The sequence below is a fragment of the Phyllopteryx taeniolatus genome, chromosome 9, assembly GCF_024500385.1.
Source record: "Phyllopteryx taeniolatus isolate TA_2022b chromosome 9, UOR_Ptae_1.2, whole genome shotgun sequence".
NCBI classification, from domain to species: Eukaryota; Metazoa; Chordata; class Actinopteri; order Syngnathiformes; family Syngnathidae; genus Phyllopteryx; species Phyllopteryx taeniolatus.
In genome coordinates, this window is record NC_084510.1 from 20,494,650 (window position 1) to 20,518,863 (window position 24,214).

The window sequence follows — 24,214 nt, forward strand, 5'->3', positions numbered from 1 at the left end:
CTTCAGGAAAAAGATGGACAACACCCTGGACTGGTCATCAGTCAATCACAGAGTGTGTTACCATAATCATCCTTGTTTCTTCATGTACACAGGTCAGCGATCTCATCGGGAAGATCCAGACAGCGTTTGTAGAAACACTGGAGGAGCTAAGCTGGATGGATGCACGCTCCAAGGAGAAGGCCAGAGAGAAGGTAGTCTTAACTCCATCCATCCAAGCATTATCCTGCGCTCAACCGAGTCTTGGTCGTGGGGGAGCAGTCTAAGCAGGGAGGCCTAGTCTACCCTGTATCTGGACACCTTCTTAAGCTTCATTGGGAGGACCTAGAGGCAATCCCAGGCCAGCTGGGAGACAGTCCTTCCAGCATCTTCTAGGTCTGCCCTGAGCTGTCCTCCTGGTTGGATATTCCCTGAGTTATCTGTGATAAAAGTCAAAGCTAACTCAGCTGGCTTCTCTCCATATGGAGGAACGGCATCTGTACTCTGAGTCTATCCCGGATGACCAGGTCATATTCACGACCTTCTTCTGTTCAATAAAAAAAAAGCTTGGAATGAAGGGTGGGTGAGAACGTAGAGATTTGCCTCAGGAACAAACAATACCCAAGTAGATGCACCCTGTGCGACAACAGGGAGGTGGGTTGGTTGGTTGTTGGTGGAGATTTTGTTTTGTTTCGTGTGCTGCCCCACACAGAATGCAGCCCCGGGCAGCTGCCCATATCGCCCATATGAGAAACCGCCACTGAGTGCAGCAATATAGCCCATCAATGCGCGACTGATGTAATCGAAATACAGATTGGTCGCATACACACACCTGCACTCTGCCCTAACACCACAAAACACATTTTGCACATGCAGTTTTTTTCATGTGTCCCATCATTAATATAGACACATTAGATACTGTATGCGTTACTTGAAATATACAGTGGGTACGGAAAGTATTCAGACACCTTTCAATTTTTATATTATATTGCAGCCATTTGTTAAAATCATTTACGTTCTTTTTTCCCCCCTCATTAATGTACACACAGCACCCCATATTGACAGAAAAAAACAGAATTGTTGAAATTTTTGCAGATTTATTAAAAAAGAAAAACTGAAATATCACACAGCCATAAGTATTCAGACCCTTTGCTCAGTATTTAGTAGAAGCACCCTTTTGAGCTAATACAGCCAAGAGTCTTTTTGGGGAATGATGCAATGAGTTTTTCACACCTGGATTATGGGATCCTCTGCCATTCCTCCTTGCAGATCCTCTCCAGTTCCGTCAGGTTGGATGGTGAACATTGGTGCACAGCCATTTTCAGGTCCCTCCAGAGATCCTCAGTTGGGTTTAAGTCAGGGCTCTGGCTGAGCCATTCAAGAACAGTCACTGAGTTGTTCTGAAGCCACTCCTTCTTTATTTTAGCTGTGTGCTTTGGGTTATTGTCTTGTTGGAAGGTGACCCTTCGGGCCAGTCTGAGGTCCTGAGTACTCTGGAGAAGGTTTTTGTCCAGGATATCCCTGTACTTGGCCGCATTCATCTTTCCTTCGATTGCAAGCAGTTGTCCTGTCCCTGCAGCTGAAAAACACCCCCACAGCATGATGCTGCCACCACCATGCTTCACTGTTGGGATTGTATTGGACAGGTGATGAGCAGTGCCTGGTTTTCTCCACACATACCGCTTAGAATTAAGGCCAAAAAGTTCTATCTTGGTCTCATCAGACCAGAGAATCTTATTTCTCACCATGTTGGAGTCCTTCAGGTATTTCTTTTAGCAAACTTCATGCGGGCTTTCATGTGTCTTACACTGAGGAGAGGCTTCCGTCTGGCCACTCTGCCATAAAGCCCCAACTGGTGGAGATCTTCGGGTTCTTCTTTACCACGCTCAGCAAGGCTCTTCTCCCCCGATTGCGCAGTTTGGCCGGACGGCCAGCTCAAGGAAGGCTTCTGGTCGTCCCAAACGTCTTCCATTTAATGATTATGGAGGCCACTGTGCTCTTAGGAACCTTAAGTGAATCAGAATGTTTTTTTGTAACCTTGGCCAGATCTGTGCCTTGACACAATTCTGTCTCTGAGATCTTCAGGCAGTTCCTTTGCCCTCATGATTCTCATTTGCTCTGACATACACTGTGAGCTGTAAGGTCTTATAGAGACAGGTGTGTGGCTTTCCTCATCAAGTCCAACCAGTATAATCAAACACAACTGGACTCCAATAAGGTGTAGAACCATCTCACGGATGATCAGAAGAAATGGACAGCACTCGAGTTAAATATATGAGTGTCACAGCAAAGGGTCTGAATACTTGATGTGTGTTATTGTTACTGTGTGATATTTCAGTTTTTCTTTTTTAGTAAAGCTGCAAAAATTTCAACAATTCCGTTTTTTTCTGTCAATATGTGTGTACATTAATAAGGGAAAAATGAAAATTTTAAGGCGGTCTGAATACTTTCTGGACCCACTGTATATACATGGAAATAGTAAAAAAGGGAGCTCAGCATTAAATTGTATTTGGACACTTGCAAGTAGAGTATTTATGATAGTAACTGACTGTCTCCGCATGAATGCAGATGTTCAAAATTGTCACCCTAATTGTGGTGTATCTCCTGCAGGCCATGGCCATCAAAGAGCATATTGGCTATCCAGATCACATTCTGCAGAACAGTAACCATAAATTGGACCAAGAGTATGCTCATGTAAGAATATAGATTATTTGTTTTCGTTTAGAGAATTACAAAAAAAATACACACATCCAGTCATTTGGACTGCTTCGCCCATTCAGTTGAATTTTAGCGAGGAACACTACTTCGAGAACATCCTGGAGAATCTCAAGTTCGAGGCCCACAAGAGTCTGAAGAAGCTCAGAGAGCCAGTGGATCCTAACTTGTAAGTTGATACTCGATGAATGATTAAGGCTCAAGTATTTTGTGCTGAGGAATGCTTGATAACAGAATTATAAACATTCCTGGTTTGCACCTCAGGTGGATCATTGGTGCTGCTGTGGTGAATGCTTTTTACTCTCCCAACAGAAACCAGATTGGTAAGATCTTTAATGACGATGCCTCTGAATAGCCTCTTCAGTTACTTTTATTGTTTCCAGTGTTTCCAGCAGGCATCCTGCAGCCACCTTTCTTCAGTAAACATCAACAGCAGGCTCTGAACTTTGGTGGAATCGGAATGGTCATCGGCCATGAGATCACACATGGATTTGATGACAACGGTAAGAATTAGTAAATGGTGGCTACTTTGAATGTAAATGGTGGCTACTTTGAATGCAGAACTAGTAAGAGGAATTGCCACACACAGCCCCTCTGCGTAGCTTGATGCGCTCAAGGCAAAAATAGTTGCTGCGCGTCGAAAGCCACGGAGATCATCTCTCTTAATTGGTCCATTTTAGTCACATGCTATGATGACGTACTCAGCGTGCCCCTTGGTTCTACATACCATCTACGCCGCAGATCGATTTTGCAGCATAATTAAACGTATCATCTGGTCATCTAGGTCAATTTGTTCTAGCAGACACTATTCCACGGTCGCCATTGTTGTTGCTTTGTTCCTTGTTACTGAAAGGAGAGTAAAAACGGCTACGGGAAATGCCAAAAAAAAATGCAGAGGAAACTCCACCCTGTGGTGTCCTAGCCAATACTAGCCGTAGCGACACCCCCGTCTTGGAGGTGAACTGCAGTACATTTTCAAAACTGCACGCGTGGGTTGCGCTCGAGTATAAAGGCAAACTACGCGAGGGACAGTCGCAGTGACGTCAGCGCGGTCGCCGTCCGCGCGAGTATAAAGTAGCCTTAAGAAGAGCCCCATTTTGATTCCGTCTTAGACCACTCTGAACTTTGGGATCTTTTGTGTGGAGGCTGCATGTCATTCCCGTGCCTGCACGTGCAGACTAAATTTTTTGCGGGTATTCCAGTTTCCACAGTCTTTTTAGGGTTTCCTTCATTTCCTCGGTTTTCTCCAAGTACTCCAGTTTACTCTGTGTCATGAGGATTTCTTTGGATACTCCAGTTTTCTTTGGATAGTCAGGTTTTCTCCAAATACTCCAAGTTTCTCTGCATACTCCAGGTTTCCTTGGTTACCCCAGCTTCTCCGTGTACTTTAATTTTCTCCAGGCGCTAAAGTTCTCTCTAGGAGCTTCAGTTTTGCCCTGGTACTCCAGCTTTCTTGGAATACTTCGGTTTTCTCTGAAAACTCTAGTTTTCTCTGTGGACAACAGGTTTCCTTGGGTAGTCCAGTTCGCTCTCTGTTCTCTCAAATATTTTTCCCATGAACTCTAGTTTTCTCCAGCTACTCCAGTTTTCTCTGAATATTCTAGTTTCTCAGTGTACTAAGTGTTTGCTTGGGTACTCCAGTTTTCTCTGTGTAGCCCAAGTTTCCTTGAGTACAGCGGTTTTCCATGGGTATTCAGTTTTTCTCTGGGTACTCCGGTTTTCTCCAAGTACTGTACTTTTGTCTGCGGGCACTACTTGCTTGCGGCCCATTGCTCCTTAGCGATGGATGAAATACAGAGAACACATTTCAGCGTGTATTGTACATGTGACAAACCAAAATAATCTACATCTGAGAGTAGTACAGCTCAAGATGTACTCGAATTAACGTACCATACATGGTTTTCCATGGCAGGGCGTAATTTTGACAAGGACGGCAACATGCTCAACTGGTGGAGCAATTACTCTGCGGAGCATTTCAAGGAGCAGTCACAGTGCATGGTGCAGCAGTATGGAAAGTTCAACTGGAAGCTGGCGGGTGGACAAAATGTAAGATTTGTTTCTGACTGTAGATCAAATAGACCGTGATGTGTTCGTGTTCATTCATGGGCTTGTCATTGTAGGTAAGCGGAATCAGCACTTTAGGGGAGAACATTGCAGACAATGGAGGGGTTCGCCAAGCCTACAAGGTGGGCTGTTAAGATGCTTAAATACCCACATAATTTAAAACTGCACATGACACGTGCGATGTGTTTTGAAGTTGGCTTTCATTTGTTCACAGGCTTACCTGAAGTGGGTGGAGACTGAAGGGGAAGAGTCTCGCCTGCCCGGTCTCGACATGGATCACAAGCAGCTGTTCTTTCTTAACTTTGCCCAAGTAAGCAAAAACAACAACAACAAAACAGGGATAAGTGATAGTTTAAAGGTGAACCAAGAGTCAGAAGCATTTTGTAGTGGATTGGTCCTTTAAAAAAAAGGACAACTCCCCACCCTAAATGATCACTTTGCTTCATCCAGGTTTGGTGTGGTGCTTATCGGCCCGAATATGCCAGCCAGTCCATCAAGACAGACTCTCACAGCCCATTAGAATACAGGTAAGGGACATGAATGCCACCAGGTTAAATAATCTATTGATGGCCACAAACTACAGTAAATAAGCATTAGAAATCAGATAGTTACCAATTGTGTAGATCATCAGGTACATAGCTTTGTACATGTCAAAATGTCAAGGTCAGAGTCATAGGAAGGTCTCTCGGTGGCATGGTGAAAGAGTGGTTATCACTGTTGCTTCACAGCAAGAAGATCCCCAGTTCGATTCTATCTTGAACTTTCTTAGTGGAGTTTACATGTTCTGCCCATGCTTTGGTACAGGTACTCAATTTTTCTCTCGGTACTCCAGTTTTCCCTAGTACTCGGGTTTTCTACAGCGACTTTGTCTTGAGACACTAATTTTCACCGGAGGCTTCACACTCCTTCGGGGACTCCAGGATTCTCCAGGAACTCCAGTTTGCTCTGGGTACTCCAGTTTTTCCTGGGTTCTCTGTTTTTTATTGGTGCTCTGGTTTCCCCCACAACCCAAAATGTTATTTTAATTTCCAGTCAGTGGCCTTAAACGAGGTGCCTTTCTGTTTGGAGTTTGTTTTTCTTCCCATGCCTGCATCTGTGTAGTCTGGGTAGTTCAGGGTTTTTTTCAGGTTTTACTAAACTCCAGTTTTCTTTGGAGACTCCAGGTTTCTCTGTGGACTCGAGATTTCTCCGGACACTCCAATTTTCTCTGGACACTCCAGGTTTCCTCTGGGGACTCCAATTTTTTTGGGGGGGTAATCCAGTTTGTCCTGTGTACTCTTTTTTTCCAGGTATCCAACTTTAAGCCACATCCTAAAATGTTAGGTTGAGTTCCAGTCAGTTCCCTTGAACAAGGTGCTCACACAAGCTACACGGTTGTCGCTGACCCAATGATGGGTTAAGAATCATGTCTCAGAGCAGCCTTTAAAGATGGATATTGCAAACTCATCTTTGTCATGATCTGCGTATTTGTTGACTTCATTCTGATTAGATTTTATTTCAAGTTTTGGCAAGTTTTCCTGTCTCATGTTCATGTCTTGACTGCTCATTTGGTCTTTGTCTCTACCTGTTCTTGTCAGCCTTCTAACCTTGTGTCAACCAAAGAGCACCCTCTAGCCACTCGTGTCGTGTCCAGGTGTTCCTCGTTGTCTCGTCGGTTTGCTTGAATTTAGTTCCCTGGTTTCTTTCAGTCCTTGTCGGCTCTTTGTCGTCACGTCATGTTTCCCGAGTCCTGTCATGCCAGTTTTCCTGTTGATTTTTAGTGGTGGATGTTTAGTTTTCACGTTTATTTGTTACTTTGAACCTAGTTTTTGAGACTTTGTTAATTTAGTGTTGACTTCCACATGCCTTGTTTGCCTTTTTGTTTTTTGAAAATAAAACATCCTTTTGAGTACATGCTACACTCCAGCCTTGCCTCCCTACCTCCCTGCACTTGGGTCCACCTTCTTGCCTCTAACCCAATGAAAATTAAAAACCCTGACAATCTTTGTTGTCTTCTTTTCTTTTTGTCCTTAGGGTTCTTGGTTCGCTCCAGAATTTTGAAGCTTTCTCAGAGGCATTCCAGTGCCAAAAAGGCAGTCCGATGAACCCTGAGCAGAAGTGTCGTGTCTGGTAGAAGGTTTTATACACTTCGTTTGTCGTATTTCCTGTGACGGCAGACTGAAAGGAGACAGTGTCTTCATGCTTGACTGTCCTGGAAGGACTTCGTTCATTTGGGGTGACACCAATTATTGCAGTCACAGTTGTTGTATTTGGAACTGGTGATATCTTGGGTTAGTTTCATGGCTTGAAAGCCAACTCTCTGGCGGATTCACGAGGCAACACTAACATTTTGTGTAAAGCATTTTTTTGGTTTTTCTTTTTTCTTTTTACAGGGAATGTTCTGTGCATCTCTAGAGCAAATATTTGTGATTAACTCATGAACATTTTTATTCAACCACCGTGAAGTGTACCACCGTGAGCGCTTGCCAAAGTAATGAAAACATTGGCAGCTACAACAGAATTAGTTCTGCTCTGTGAGTTTGCCAATTGACTGTTACATGCAGTAAATTACCTGAGACTTAAGACTTCAATCTTTGCAGCTCTAACCTTAAATTAACATTCTGAGGGAGCTGCAGGTTTTAACAATAAGTCAGCAAATATTTCAAATTTGGCTTTCCAGAAGCTTTCTCTGAGTGTCTCTTTCTACTGACACGCACACTACTTGTACTTTAGAATACAAATAGTGATTCTTCAGAACGTGAACTCAGTTCAAGGAACCAGTCCAACCCACATTTGTTTGAATTTTAACTGATGGTTTGAGAAATCAATTCTGTTCAGATGGTTAAACGTTAACCTCATAAAACATTTTCATACAGTACAGGTCCCTGTGTTATGTAGTTAATTGTTGATTGTCATATTAAAAAGTTATGCTAGTAATTGCTTAAAAGTATTGTAGCAAACCGTTTTGTTTGGTCTTAGTGTCACCAATTACACAACAATTCTAACAAATTGTGAAAAAAAGAACAAAAAAATACATCAGTGTTAGTTAGCGACAAGGGACATCAAGTTCATGTTTTGCTTTTAGTGTCATCATTAGCATTTTACATCTTGTCTTATTCATAACTGATTCAACAAAATATAACAAAAAATATCCAAAAAACAGTTTTTGTTAGGATTGGGATAAGGCATTTCTAGATTCCTTGACTAACTTCGGTTTTTGGGCAAATTTCGAGTCGTCCGATCATGGAACTGTTGAGTTCTAAGAGTCTTGTGTAAACACGTTTGGTAGCCAATTTATTTTTAAATAGTGAAACAAGCGAAATCCTGATTGTAGCCAAGCTGTTAAAAAAAATTAAATAAAAAGAGACTTGCGTTTGCTATTGCGAGTACGGCTTTTGACAATAATTCCCTTTTCAGTTTTAGTGTTATAATTAACATTTTACTCATTGACTCATAATTGCTGATTCCAACTCAAAAGTCAACTAAAACTTGCGAAACAAAGCATTTTTTTGCTTGCCTACTACTTTGAAAATAGCGTAACAAGAGAGACCTAAATTGTAGCCAAGATTTAAAAAACAAATGCCCACTTTTGCCTTAGCTATTGTGAGTAGCCCTTTCACAATAAATTCTTTTTTTGGCTTTAGTGTCATCATTCTTTCCTTGTTAGCTTATCATACCTGACTCCTGGCAAAAATGTCAACGGAAGTATAAAAAAATGAAACATACTATGAAATATGACATGAGTCATGTCTTGTTTCATCGCATTTTTTGTGATGATTTGGATTAGAGGGTTCTGGATTCATTCTACTTTGTGGGCGTTTTTGGTCAAATTCAGAGTCATCAGAGTGTCCACTAATTTTTTATTTGTTTTTTTTAAAGACGATTATCGTGTTAGCCCGTCGCAGGGTTTTTGTAGCACCTTTAACATCTTCTCTCTGCTTCCACAACATAATGTTACATTTATCAGATGACAAGGCTACATTTGTCAAATTAGTACACCAACACGGACCAATGCAGTCCCGTAGTTAATACTGGACTCTATGCCTTTTGGACACAAGCACTTACACATGAACGGTAAACTGATCAGGCAGCGGCAAGCAGATGAACCTCACATTGATTTAACGGAGATGAAAGGACGGAGAGACCTTGTGACCGTTAATAAGACCCCGGACGAATGGGGCTGGGACTGTTATTTTCTATCTTTATTACCAAGTAATGGCAGGAGACTCAAAGCGGAGCATAAAAGGAGATGGTGGGAGGGCGTAGAGTGGGGTAATTAATGTTGCTTCTGTGCTGTAGAGAGCTTTAAAAAAAAAATTAAAGAATACATTCAGGATGCCTTGTGACTGTTTAGTCTGAATGTGCTATATTCTACAATAGTACTAGATATACATGTCTGTTAGTGTATTTGTTTGATGTTCTATACAGGATTATTTACATATAGACACATCAGGTGACATCCACATGGTGAAACTGTGTTGTTATTACCAGCCAAGTACTTATATATATATTTGCATACACACACACACATAGAACTATATAGACAGATAGACAATTTAGACACAGACAGATAGATAGATAGAGATAGACAGACACCTGAGAGGAATTTATTTATTTATAAAATTGCATTGTTGCTTTGCCAGATTTCAAATGTATCTAAAAATGTTTTATGAATATTTCTGCTGTTAATTTGACCTCTACGACTGCTATTTTTGTGATGCTGATCTGTAAAGATTGCCAATAAAGTGAATGTCCCAACAAGATGAATTACAGTAAACGTATATTTGACTTATTCTTTTCACGTTTCATATTTTAAATGTTTTGCTGAATCAAATGTGACACTTGGTTTAAAATACCATGATCTTAACAAGTGGATTCATTGATTTTCAAGTTTTAGAAAAAATGTCGGAGCATCAAAGCCTACAGGTAAACGAAGATGCAGTGTTAGTACAGATTAGCTAACAGCATGGTCATTATTAGCTTCGGTTTAGCGCAGTGCTTCTCAATTGTTTTCTGTTACGACCCCCCCAGGAAAAAAAAAAAATTGCAACCCCCCCCCCCACGCTGCAAGTACACCTCTATATAACATTGTATATAATGGATAATCTAATCTAATACTTATAAACATTAAAGAAAGTACAAAAGAAAGAGATATAGACTGCCATGTACTGCAGTGGATGTGCAATTACACTTTATTCTAGTACAGCAAATCATGTTCTTCAGGGTGAACAATTTTAACAACAAACTGAAAGCAAGAGTTTGGGATCAGAAAGTATGGCCTTGATTTTATTAAAACAAGATTGGTAAGAGAATCATTCGTGTACATTCAAATGTTTCATCTTTCACCCGACTGGGTGAGATTTTAATCAAACTTGATAGGCGACCTCCTCATCGAGTGCAAATGTCATCATTGCACTGCAAGAAAAAGATAAAAGGTTGTCAATTCTCTATTTACACCAAGTGACACAATTAAGATGTTTTGTTTTCCCCGTGCGGCCCATTGTTGGATAAGCGTCATGGGCAGTGGCAGCATGAAATCATAAAATTCGTATTAGCGAGTTGGATGGCACGGAATACAGTGGGCATTGCAAAAAAGGAATGACACTGGTGCCAAAAAGTGAACATTTTTTTTGCTCTCGTACCACTGCACTTGTTACCCAAGAATAGAGGTACCTTCATCGGTACACTTTTTCCAGGTACCATACCACTGCAGCACGTACCAACAACAACGTACACCTCGAAAATGCGTCTTCGCTGGATGCCTCAATTTACAGAACAGCTCGTTTTTTTAAGAGCCCCAAAAATGAGGAAATAAGAAGGCAATGGAATGACTTTTTGAAGACACACAGATGGCGAGATAGACCTCAACACCATCGCCTGACTCTGCAGTGGACATTTTACGACGGATAGTTTTGTAAACTTTCACCAGAGACAAGATTGCTACGTGGGTAACTTGATACTAGTGAATGGGGCAGTGCCGACTGTAACTACCTGGGCTTCCTCCTACCGGCCCGTTGTCGTCAGGTGCCGTGTTCGGCTGTGACATTATGTCACCAACAACGAGAGTAAGTTGACTTGTGTGCTGGATTTTATGATTATAGTCCACAATAACCATTCCATTTTGAAGTTGAGCCTCCTAACGTGATTTTACATCGTATAAGCTATCACCCCCTCAGTATGTTTGATTCCTTTTGGCGCATCCATTCAACACGCCCCCAGTTTCTGAGAATGTTAATTCAAATTTGACAGGCTTGTAAACATCACTCTTTTCTGTGGTGTGTCAAATTTACATGCCATTTTTTGGGCCGGCTTAGTTGGCACTTTCTTATTTCACAAACACAGTAATAAAGGACAGAGGACAAATATGTTAGTTGTCTTGATAACTCTAGAACCCCTTTACAAAACACATCTGCCATTTCGAAGTTTTTATATCGCAGATATACAGCAGTTAAATCGATAAATATGACTCAGAATGCGCCTTCCGGTCACCGGCTCTATCCGGCGCTGTGACGTCATTCGGCATTATCTGGTATTGTTCCATGCTGTTGTTCACGTCCTTGTATATTTGTTGTCGTATGATTTAGCGATTTCACAATGGTTTATTGTTTAGCATTTGGTTGTACAAATGGTTCAGGAGTGGCAAGTGTTTCTTTGGCTTTCCAAGTGAAAAAGGAATACGTGACCAGTGGATAGGAAAAGTCAATCGACAGGGGAAGAAACATGGTCAGCTATGGGTGCCGAGCAATCAATCGAAACTCTGTGCTGATCACTTCGAACCAGCGTGTTTTGAGAAAAGACTAAGCAGAAAGCATTGGATACACAGGTGTAGTTAGGCAGAGGACCAAGTGAAGGAGTTCAAGGATCTTGGGGTCTTGTTCACGAGTGAGGGAAGAATGGAACGGGAGATTGACAGGCGGATCGGTGCAGCCTCTGCAGTGATGCGGACTTTGTATCGGTCCGTTGTGGTAAAGAAGGAGCTAAGCCGAAAGGCGAAGCTCTCGATTTACCGGTCGATCTACGTTCCTACCCTCACCTATGGTCACAAACTGTGGATACAAGCGGCCGAAGTGAGTTTCCTCCGCAGGTTGTCCGGGCTCTCCCTTAGAGATAGTGTGAGAAGCTCGGTCATCCGGGAGGATCTCAGAGTAGAGTCGCTGCTCCTCCACATCGAGAGGAGCCAGATGAGGTGGCTGGGGCATCTGTTTTGGACGCCTCCCCGGTGAGGTGTTCCGGGCATGTCCCACTGGGAGGAGATCCCGGGGACAACCCAGGACACGCTGGAGAGACTACGTACTTCGGCTGGCTTGGGAACGCCTCGGGATCCCCCCAGAAGTGCTGGATGAAGTGGCTGGGGAGAGGGAAGTCTGGGCGTCCCTGCTAAAGCTACTGCCCCCGCGACCCGACCCGGATAAGCGGTAGAAAATGGATGGATGGATGGACAAATGTGTGAAGTCACTCTTGAGAAAAAGCTGAATTTCTTGGGATCAGCCGCTGACCTCGACACATTCACAAAGCTTTACTGTATGTATGATGCCCCTCGCAAACAACCGCATGCGCTAGCTTGTGACTAGCACTCGTCTTCTTTAGCATTTGGAGTGCACGGTGCAACAATGATGTCTTTTGTGTTCGGAGAGGACGTGCGTTGCTCCTCAGACAGGTCACGGGGAGGTTGGGTGTGCTTGGAAGAGGCGAGAGGGCGGTGCTGGTGGACGTCACAAGCAACCTGACGGACCTGACAGTCATAGGACAGACTATCGAAGTGTGTCCCAACCTTTATTGAGCCAAGGCTCCAATTAGAATACCACCAAACAAAATTGTCACAAAATGTATAAACACTGAAATACTGACGATGTCGTTTCAATTTACTCCCACATTTATTTACTCATTCTAAAATCTGGGCCTGTTAATTGAACACAAAGCTGCCATGGCTTGTTCTGTTGTATGAATGACAACATTCGGATACCAAGATTTATTTTACCTTCTGCCATCTAAAAAGCATTTACAGTAATTGTTCTACCCGTCACTATACATTGTTGGCATAGATAGATTTACAAAAACACAATTATAATTACGAAATAATTTTCAGACCAATTTAGTGAAATTGGATAATTTCCCAGGACACCCTTGATGCTCTCTCATTTTATTCAGTTTATTTGTATAGCCCTTAATCACAAGAGTCTCCATTCCCCTGATCTAAACCCCCTTTTACTCCTGGATATTTTTAAACCTGTGGGACTGTACTTTTTTTTTTGTAGATACAGTCAGTTGTTGCTATATTCCAATATTTTCTGATACCCTCTCACCATTACGTGAGCGTGGCCTGCTAATTAGCACAAGCCTGCTATTAGCAACAAGACCAGCAATCAAGATGCCTCCCTTTTCCACAGAGGACTATCACGGACTGCTGCAGAGGATGTCAATCCTGGAAACAAAAATCCACAGTCTTGAAGTGTATGTGGATGTAAATGGACAGTCAGGGAATGAAACCACTCTACCGATGTCTCAAAATGGTGAGCAGAAGTGTGCTAACAGACAGCCACTTATCTCAACAAAGAGGACGGACGATGAATCGGAGGAAAGAAACATGAACATTTGCATCCCTTTATTCAAAAACAGGTTCAAATTAGTTCAAATTGACAGTGCAGAACATGCACAAATATAAATTGATTGTGATTTTTAAAAAGATTATAATTGTTCTCCAAAGTAAAAGAAGATGTTTGCAAATGTCTTATTTTAATTCAACACAAAGATTGTTATTCAATATCCTTGACATCCAGCTGAAGGTGTTTGTACTAGTAAGTCCTGTCAAGTAGGGCAACTTTGGCATAATTGGTCAGACAACTAACTATATGTAACTAATGAGGCAAAACTGTGCACTAGTTGACTAGTGACATTATAAAATCATACTAGTTACATCTAGCACTTCACTAGTAGTACTAGTTTTACTTAGGTATGGAGAAATGTCACACAGTAGTGGAAAAACATACTAGTAAGACACTGTCATTCGTCTAGTGCACCCTTGTCCTTCTTGAACCACGCTGAATTGTGTTACTAGTGATGACAAAAAGTGTACTAGTACGTGGACCTTATGCTGCATATCAACCTACTGGTGGTCACAGCAAGAACACTATTGAGTTTGAGCAATAGCCGACACAAAATGACTGTTCAACAGTTCAGGCCTCCTTTCTTGTTTTAAAAGCGAGAATACTGCTGATTGGCCACGTACTTGATTCCAGAGTGACATAAGGACGCCGATAACCATCTCAATGCTCTTCCTCAAACCTTGAGGAACTGCTGGAGCATGAATGATTTTGCAAATGTTCTCACTAACTACATTATCATGGTAATATAACGGTCCAATTCCAGCGAGCTAGTGTACAACCCGCGAGGCGGATGGGCCGTGTCAGCTAACCAGCATGATATTGTCCATGGAGAAGCATGTTGGATGCGCGCAATGGTGCTGACGTAAAACCAACAGAGACTGACGTGTGGGTTATGACCAACACATGCTTTTCCTGATGTTCTGTTTAACCCCTCATTGGGAAAGTCTAATCTCGGTTATCTGCAATGACATTGACACTTTTTCGACAATAACACAAGTGTGCTTACCACTGGCCTCTGGCCCTCTTTCGCGTGGGATGAAATTGACAACGCTTTTGCAATGTCCTCCAAAGGTACATAGTCTCCTGGGGAGTCCTGGATGAAGTGCAGTAAGGTCTTTTCTCCCCCTTGGCAATCAGAAATAATACAAAATATATTATCAAATCCCCTGCGATTGGCTGGCGACCGGTTCAGGGTGTACCCCGCCTCCCGCCCGAAGATAATTGGGATAGGCTCCAGCAGCCCGCGACCCTAGTGAGGATAAGCAGTAAAGAAAATGGATGGATTATCAAATCCATGACTATTGGTGAGTTTTTCTTGTCAATTTTAAGAGTAAAAGCTGAAAAATGACACATGGGTACATGTATGGATGGGTACAGATCCCTGATATTTAAAGTGGCCCCAGGGCTAGATTTTTAAAGACTGGAGTATCGATAAGCTCTACCTTTAATGGTTCTTTCTGTTCAGGGTCTTGGAAAAATTAGGCAAATTTATTTTAGATTTATTTAGACTATATGAACATTATTTTGTACCTCTCCAATCTTGTTTCTAACTTGCAGTAAGATTAAAATATTCGTCTACGAAGGACTTTCACAATTGGAGGCAAGCCATCTTGCCCCTCTCAAGCGACGTCTGCGAGAGGGACGTCTGGCTCCTTCCCGTGCCCGTGTTGTGTCGTACAATTATGTTACAATGTGATTTGTACTATTATTGTAAAACGGCCATTGTGCCATATAACCAGATCGTGTTAATATTGTTATTTTAACGTGTGGGTGGTGGCCAGTGTTGGGTTAACATGATTGCTAACATAGCATCCGAGCATTTATTGTGTTTTACTCACCAGGTATGACCAATTGATTTACACGCAATCCAACCCTTTCACTCATCTCGAGTTTGGTTATTCTTGGTTTGATTGGTCATCCCTGGAGAGGGATGATGGCATTTTTCTTCTCAGTGTGTGCGGGGCCACGTAGTAGCAGGGGAGCTGAGAGTTTGTCTCACAGTAACCTGGCATAGATCATTTTACACTTGAGACTATGTGGGTCCCGGATGCACACGTCATGGAAACAGTAAGTCCCAGCCCTGGAACAATGAGTTCCTGTAATTTACCATCACGGAATACAGTTACAGTAATCCTCCGCTACATCACGGTTCTTGCTTCATAGTCCCGCTTTATTGCAGATTTTTATTACAGTTGTTACTCTTTAATCGATAATCTTTTATACTGTTTGTACAATATTTAGTGTTATCCGTTGCTCTTGCGCTTTAGGCCTGCCATGATAGCAATTTTCTTTAGAACAATCTATTTTCCCCAAAATTTTCAAGCTAAACAATACTATCATTTATGTTTTTTTATGCCACTAATATAATGATATTAGAGCATAATAAAGAATTGTACACATCTTACAAAATCTGGCCTGGTAATCAAAAATATTACCAGAACTGTGAAATGTTCTCTCATTTACTAAATGAAAGTAGGGCTGCATTTCACAATAAGAGCAAGTAAATAAAAAGAGAAAGTTATACGTGTTCAAATAAAGTCCTGAACTTAAGAAAAATAAAGCTTGAGTCTCTCCTTTTCTGTTTGGCATCTTGACAAAACAGTGAAGTCTCAAACTATTTTACATATTTTAATAGAAAAAATCTTAACTGAGTTGTTTTAGAGGTTTAGAGGTTATGTTTGTTCAAAACCTTTGTTTTGATTCATAATGGAGTTTTACATATTATATGCACTTTTAATAAGAGCTCCCAGTGGGAATGTCCAACTGAGAAGTACAAACAAAAATGACTCTGCCTGTTCTATTTTAAGCGCCATTTGTTCCAAATGTTCTCTTCCTTTGTTGGTCATTTTCTGTTCTTTCTCCGTGTTTAACTCAACCTACATGCTTACTCTCTCTTTCTCTTTCTCTCTCTCTCTTCTTGTCTCTGTCTGGTCTGTGCCCAGTCAGTGATTTTCAGTAATTACCGTCTGCGATGCAGATTAGATTGGCTAAAAGGGTGGCAGAACTTGTATGTTATTATTTCCTTTGTCTCCCTTCACCAAAACCCTCCTCTGTTTGGGTACATGATGATGATCAATTTTACTCTGATTCCTCTCTTGCCACATTTCCCATGTTTTTTTACCTACTTGACTCAAAGTTTTGCCACTTACAGATCATCAGCTTGGCGATATGTCACACAGTGACGACACTGAGCATAAAGTCAGTGGACGCAGTTTCCCCATGCTTTTTGTGTCCCTGATCATTTTTGTGCGTCTAGGACACGGGATGCACATCAAACCAGATCCCTCGCATGTTTCATTACTCTATCAATAAATGTCAGATAAATAGACTAACGTTAAAATACTTTATTTCAAGGTCTACGATGCCGCCCAAACAAGGCACGTGGCAGTTAGAGGCAGAGGAAGATGCTAGCAGCTAACGAGCAAAAAAAAAAAAGCAACTTCTTGACCTGTTGAAGAAAAGGAGAAGGTTTGCACCTGTCGGCAGCCAATATGGAATAAATGAATCTTGGGTCCGGCACATAAAGAAGGGTGAAAATAATATTAGGTGACAGCTGTATTGCTCTTCCTGGCCGTGGAGTACATTAAAATTCAAATGGTGAGTACTGTACCTTTATTTTATATGATCTTGATATTATGTATGTTTAAGAGTATAAAAAGTGTTTAAGAGCATTGGAAATGTTTATGAGTATGACAGAGGTTAAGAAGAGTGTGGGAAAGATTAATGTGTGGGAATGCGGAGATTCACACAGTTGTCAAAAATAACCATAAACCAATAACCAAACACCCACAATAAACGAGGGATTACTGTAGTGGGTTTTTAATTAAGACAGCATTAAGACGTGGTGCTTCCCAAGTTTTGAACTTCCTACAAAGCACTGGCCTGTACTATCCAAGAATATAACCACTATTACCACTCTTTAGTTTGGCTCAGTTTTAGGTGCTGATCACTTAACTAGTCGGGGGCAGCAATGCATTTTTATGTGTGTAATGTACATATAACATGAGTTATGTGTGAGCTGAATGGTAGTTAGTGTTGACCTAAAATGTAATTGCTAGCATGCTTATGCTTTCTTGATTGCAACCCGTCTAGCATAGGCTAATTTTGTTGGTGTCTCACATTCTGCACACTGCACTATGCAGTGAAAGGATATATAAATCAATTCCTCATAAATGAAAATAAAATGCATGTCAGTACAAAATAATAATAATACCACGTTTTTCCCTCTCTGGCATCACTGGTACCTTGTGTGGTGTCTTCACAATGAAAGGAAAAAGCCAAAGCAAAACAGGCCCAATATGATGAGGAAAAGCCTATAAACTATATGATTGGATGGCTCTCCCCACTCGTCCATATTATACTTTTTTTTTTTTCTTGCAGGACAGTAACAGTATGGACTATTTGTTGAGGACCGCCCTCTTGTGGAGGAACTTCAACATACCATATTATATTTTAACTGCTGCAGCGATGCCTTTATCAGTCCCATACCCCCTCTTTCTAGCATTTTTCTTCCATTTATAGTGCAACCTCAAATGTCAAATGCTTCAAAAGTGGTGCAATATGGAATGTAACGAAAATTTTCTACTAAGTGTGCTTCAAAAGTAGCATGGTGTAGTAGTGGTTAGCATGTCTGCCTCACAGTTCAGAGGTTCCGGGTTTGGACCTCGGCTTCAGACTTCTTGTGTGGAGTTTGCGCGCTCTCCAAGTGCTTGCGTGGGTTTTCTCCGGGTACTTCAGCTTCCTCCCACATTCCAAAGATATGCATTTTAGACTAAATTGTAGGTTACATGTGTGTGAATGTGTTCTACTAATTCCATCATGTGTATGCCATGCATCTACAAAGGAGGGAGTAGTTAAGTTTTATCATACAGTGGTTGACTTATTTTTTACACTGGTATAACAATTAAAACATTGGGAAGACAGTTAAACACTTCATGAGTAATTTTATATGTAATTTTTGTGTTAGGTTACTGTGGTCAAATTATTTTTATACTTGAATAACATCACCTGTACAGTTATTAAGGTTTATGGTGGAAGTTTGAGCCAGGAATAAACTAATTCACTTCATAATATACGTTTATCGTTATGGTGTACCTTTGGCTACGATGAGCATGCCTCCACTCTGGAGCACGTCGCCAGAAAAGTTGCCCTGGATGCCATCAGCACTGGCCTACGTATGAAGCAGCAGTAATAGAGACAAGCATCAGTATAGGTTGCAGCAACTGCAGGAGAATCACACCAGTGTGCAACAAAACACAGCTACCTTTGAAGATACTTCTCGGACTTTCTTCCCCAACGCAGCGGGAACCACGCTCAAAGCTGTGTACCTGCAAGTCAATCCAAGTGGAGCATCATTATATTTGTAAAGGAATATCTTTTTATGGATCAAGTGACACATTTATTTTAACTCAAAGGTGAGAGAAATGGGGTGTCACGGCAGTGTAATTACAGGGGGGGAAAAAAGCATGGAATCGCCCAGCCTCAGAGTGGAAATAGGCCTCTGCCAAATGTAACAAAAAATTTGATACGTATTGGATATGTGCCACAGCAAGAGCAGCATAAATGCACAGATTGAATAAACTACAGAGTGGTTTGCAAGGTTCGGCAGCACTAGTGTTAGTGGTATGCTGACACTGTAAGGACTCTTGCTGTCATTTTTACAGGACGGCCACTCCTTGGAAGAGAAGCAACAGTGCTGATGGTTCTCCATTTACAGACAATTTGTTGAACCGTGGACTGATGGACATAAAGAGTTTTAGAGATACTTTTGTACATTTTTACAGCTTTATACAAGTCAACAATCCTTAATCGTAGTTCTTCTGAGAGCGCTTTTGAGCGAGGCATGGAACACATCAGGCAATACTTCTTGACAGGAGACAATTCTAACCTGGTGTGTTTTTTTATTGGCGAGAGCAACTTAAAGCCACACCTCCAATTTTGTTTCATTGATTGGACTTCAGGTTGGCTCACACCGACTCTGATTAACTCTTGGAGGTTCACTTTCTTTTTCCTCCCTTTCCTGTGAATGTTAACATGTTATTTATAATAAAAACATGAACATATAATTGTTTGTGTGGTATTAGTATAAGCATAATATTTGTTTATTCTTGTGATTTAGAAGATCAGACCACATTTTCTGACCAATTTATGCAGAAATTTAAGAAATTCCAATGAGTTTAAAGTTTAATTTTCCCTACTTTAACTTAAATTCAACATATTTGCATTTAATGACTAAGAACTGTTAGTTTTCATTTTTGTAGGTATGATTTTTTTGGTTAGCTTTTATCTGCAATTCATTCTAATTGAATCACACATTTACATTATTTTATTAATTTTCTCTATGTGATTTTAACCACTATTTATTGTGCAGTACCCTTGGGTTTCTTGAAAGGCGCTTGAAATAAAATGTATTATATTATTATTATTATGATGATTATTACTAATCATTATTTAAGAGCAAGAGAGTGAGTGCAGTGCGCTCAGTTAACATTGAATCGACTCACCTTTTAAAGCCCAAATCCCTGTAGCATTTCTTTTGCTCGTCAACATAAATTGCTAAAAAGAAAAGAAACCTTTTGGTTATTAATTTCAGGAAATTCGCACAAAATCTTCAAACCTTTGCCATGAGACTTCATCTCACACGATTAATTCAACAAGAGTGTTTTGCATTTTATGTTGTTTTTTTTTCTGTTATGCCACCAAAGAAGCATACAAGTGATGCCTACGAGGAAAACTGTTATGAAATCCACAGGGGCGGCTGCGTTTAATTTCATCGACAAGAGACTCACCTCCCAGGCACGCATAAATAAAACACAACGGTTACAGCATTTTCACACTTGTATGACTGTTAAGAATAATAAAATGCAGCATCTGAGCAACGAAAAACACCCATCAGTCACATGTTCCAATACTTTTGCTCACTTGAAAAGTGGGTAGTTTCAAACAAAAGGTGCTCTATCCTGAGTTGTTTAACACATCTAGATGTAAATACCATGAAATAAAAGCTGGAATTCTGAACTTTTGTCCCATAGTCATCTTGTGATCTGAAACTCAAATATCTTCAGTATACAACAAAAGAATTGACCTTTCCGTTCCAATACCTTTTTTAAGCAATGATAAATACCTGTAGATAAAAGCAAAGCATAAACAAATGTATTAATATAGAGAATGTCATATGTAAAAATATGAGTGGAATGTAGCTTACTGTAAAATGACCAAAATTGTTTCTTCTTACCAAAAATATTCTAGTAAAAGTAAAAAGTATGTTGTATTAAATTACTCTGATTAAATTAAAATTGATCTGAAAAGCTACTTAAGCAATTGTAATGGAGTAAATGTACCTCATTACAACCCGCCTCTATAAAGTTTTTTTTTTTTCTTTGACTTTTTTTGTTTACTTGTTTTAAATCACCATAAAAAGAATAGCATGACGATAACCACAAAAGAGGAAATGGATGTCTGAAACAGATACACGTGTCCCTATCCTGGCTGCTCAGTACAATATGGCTAAACATCCAGTGAATGGTGAGTACACAATGTTGTGTTCCCAATGGGACCATGCTCTGCCGCGAATAGCAAAAATCTGCGAGTAATTGACGCTACCCCCACAAAGAAATTTCATAATTGCCTGTAGAGGCGACAAGATGGAGGCTAAGCACTACTTTTGTCTAAATAAAGCTCCTTAATTCAACATAGTTAATTGGCACCCTGGTGCCAAAAGATTGTACCAAAGTCATACTTCTAAATGACTGAGTCACAAGTGTGTCATATGAATGCCGCTTACATCCTTTAAAGAATCCCAACTTCTGGAACTCCTTGAGGCCAAATTCCTCGGGCCCGATTCCCACGAGTGTCACGCCGTTGGCACACAGGTCAGGCTCCAGCTTGCTGATCTCAGCTGCCGTCCAGCGGCACACCTGGCAGCCGAAGCGGCGCAGGAAGAACATGACCGCCGGCCTGTCCTGCCACAAAGACTGCAGCTCCACACACTGTGAAAAAACAAAAGCACAAGGTCAGCTACCACTGTCATCTGTTCCCAGTGTTGGAAAGTACAAATACTTAGTTACTGTATGTATACTTCAATAGGTTTTGTAATTGAGTATTTATTTTTATGGTGACTTTTTACTTTTACTCCCTACATTTTAAAACATATATCTGCATTTTCCTTATTTTGTCATTATTAAGTTGTTACTTTTTTCAATTTCAGTGGAGCAACTGGAGAGAGGTGAAATCAACTGCGATTGAGATCTTGATTGATTGAGATCTGTGGCGAAAAAAAATACATGATATGGAGTAACGTGAACCAGGGAGCATTCAGGACAACAGATTCAGAGAAGCAATATATTATAGATATGAATGGTTTTATTTAAGAGAATGTTTTGATGTTGTCGGCTACAAGGGCAATCCGTGGTGAACAGGGATGGGAATCGAAAACCAGTTCTTCTTGAGAATTCCCAATAATTCAATTCCTGTTGGTATTTTTCCACTGGATATTTGTGTTTTATTGTATCTTCATTTATCTTTGATCCATTCATTTGTTTTTCATTATAAAAAGTTTTTCTAAATAAGTGGAGAAAAGTTGAGAGAAAATTGCTACTAATTTCATATACAGTGGGTATGTAAACTATTCAGACCCCCTTAAATGTTTCAGTCTTTGTTATATTGCAGACATTTGCTAAAATCATTTAAGTTCATTTTTTCCTCATTAAATGTACAGACAGCACCCCATATTGACAGCAGACAGCACCCTATATTGACAATATATACATACATATATATACGTATATATATATACATATATATACATACATATATATATATACGTATATATACATACATATATATATACGTATATATATACATATATACACATATATATATACATATACGTATATATATATATACATACATATACGTATATATATATACATACATATACGTATATATATATATACATACATATACGTATATATACATACGTATATATATATATACACATATATATATATACATACATACGTATATATATATATACATACATACGTATATATATATACATACATACGTATATATATATACATATACGTATATATATATATATATATACACATATATATATACATATATATACACGTATATACGTATATACACATATATACGTATATACACATATATACGTATATACACATATATATATACGTATATACACATATATACGTATATACATATATATATATATATATACGTATATACACATATACGTATATATATATATATACGTATATACACATATACATATATATATATATATACACGTATATACACATATACGTATATAAATATATATACGTATATACACATATACGTATATACACATATACGTATATACACATATATACGTATATACACATACGTATATACACATATATACGTATATACACATATATACGTATATACACATATACGTATATACACATACATATATATATATATATATATATACATAAGAGAATCTATAGGGGATCAGATCGATAAACAGTATTGATAATAGAATCGGCATCACTAGATTCTTATCAATTCCCATCACGAGTAGTGAATGTGTTATCTTGTGTCACCCTAAAAACCACCAGCTTCTGGCATTTAAAATTTCTGTCTCTAATCTGAAAAAACACATACAGGTAAGGTGTATTTATTGTGTTGTTTTACAATTACAATCATTAGCCAGTATGGCGTTTTTCTTATTTTGTTATTAACAGGGCTTGTCATTGGAAGTGCATTGCAAGTCAACAAAAGAGGGAAACTAGTTTGTGGGTTGTTGTTTTTTTTTTTTTTTTTTTTTTTTACATTGTGCCAATTTATAAACGCTGGTATTTTATCGAAATCATTGACATTTTGTCCTTTTGGATTTCAGAGTTTGTACTTTACCAGTTTTTTTTGCATTATTATTATTATTACAAAAGTATCTGTACTTCTACACAGTGTGAGTACGTTTGCCACCTCTCGTCTGTTCCTATGCAGTTGAGCATCATTATAAGTCACCCCAGAGACACACTTGACCCCCATTAGCAACAGGAAGGAAAATGACAGCAGCTAAATGACAGTAGGTCTCTAAACTGGAGCCAAACGCCACCGAGGGAGTAGCTTGGTGGGTCCAACCGCTTTAATATAGAATGGCAGTAATTGTAATACCACCAGAAACATTTTACTCAATATAGTTCATTCTCTATTACTTTTATATCTTACATCTCCGGTGTCCGCGCTCTTCAACAAATTCTTCCCGACCCGAGCAAGGTCGACGTTGGCCATGTTTTAGAAGAAAAATGCAACTCATAGGCGAAGGAACCACCAACTATCACGCTGGTGTTGCAAAACAATCACTTCCTAGTACGCCCACTGAGTTATGTCATCCAATCGTATTAGGATAGCGAGGAAGCCTAGCCAATCAAAATCCCAAGAAGTGCACAAAAAGAGGCGGGACATGGTCAAACTAGTAATGTATGAGCTCGTGTTAGTTGAGCAAAGGTGAAATTGATTACGACATAAAGGTTTTCACTCTTCCAAGGCTTATTCGCAGTACTTTATTACCTTTTCCTCCGGCTAATTTTCAATTAACTGCTCCTTTTTTTTTGTACAAAAATATTTATATTCACGTTTTTCAATGGCCAAAATAAAATGTTTTACTTCATTCACTGGAGCATATCTTTAAAAACCACTTATACAAAACTGATATGATGTAATCATGTCACTCAATCATTTAAAAAAAATATGTTTTATGTGTATGCTACAATGTGACATATTGCAATATTTTAATAATGGTTTGAAAACTCATTAACATTTTTCTTTGTGTTTTGTTCTTTACATTTGAGTTTTTGTTTTTC

The 24,214-nt window shown here is 39.7% G+C and overlaps 2 protein-coding genes across 3 annotated transcripts in view; one reads left to right on the forward strand and one right to left on the reverse strand.

The window, feature by feature from the left end:
* The window catches only part of mmel1 (membrane metallo-endopeptidase-like 1), a 28,494-nt gene extending 18,993 nt beyond the window's left edge, over window positions 1-9,501 (forward strand). The window contains exons 15-24 of one of the 2 annotated variants that reach the window (XM_061785001.1): window positions 93-191; window positions 2,587-2,670; window positions 2,757-2,860; window positions 2,956-3,014; window positions 3,075-3,194; window positions 4,604-4,737; window positions 4,812-4,877; window positions 4,970-5,065; window positions 5,206-5,282; window positions 6,769-9,501. In XM_061785001.1, coding sequence (XP_061640985.1) covers window positions 93-191; window positions 2,587-2,670; window positions 2,757-2,860; window positions 2,956-3,014; window positions 3,075-3,194; window positions 4,604-4,737; window positions 4,812-4,877; window positions 4,970-5,065; window positions 5,206-5,282; window positions 6,769-6,868 — 939 coding nt within the window. In that variant the 3' untranslated portion in view covers window positions 6,869-9,501. The remainder of the gene's footprint in view (window positions 1-92; window positions 192-2,586; window positions 2,671-2,756; window positions 2,861-2,955; window positions 3,015-3,074; window positions 3,195-4,603; window positions 4,738-4,811; window positions 4,878-4,969; window positions 5,066-5,205; window positions 5,283-6,768) is intronic. The other variant, XM_061785002.1, reaches the window with a different exon arrangement.
* Window positions 9,502-9,900: 399 nt separating this feature from the next.
* Window positions 9,901-23,737, reverse strand: prxl2b (peroxiredoxin like 2B). The gene is made up of 7 exons (XM_061785003.1): window positions 23,580-23,737; window positions 21,121-21,325; window positions 19,841-19,892; window positions 18,601-18,664; window positions 18,432-18,507; window positions 14,344-14,462; window positions 9,901-10,149 (listed from the first exon to the last, which is right to left on the reverse strand). Exons 1-7 carry the CDS (start codon window positions 23,640-23,642, stop codon window positions 10,123-10,125), a joined length of 606 nt encoding a protein of 201 aa, XP_061640987.1. The 5' UTR covers window positions 23,643-23,737; the 3' UTR covers window positions 9,901-10,122.
* Between the last annotated feature and the right edge of the window lie 477 nt (window positions 23,738-24,214).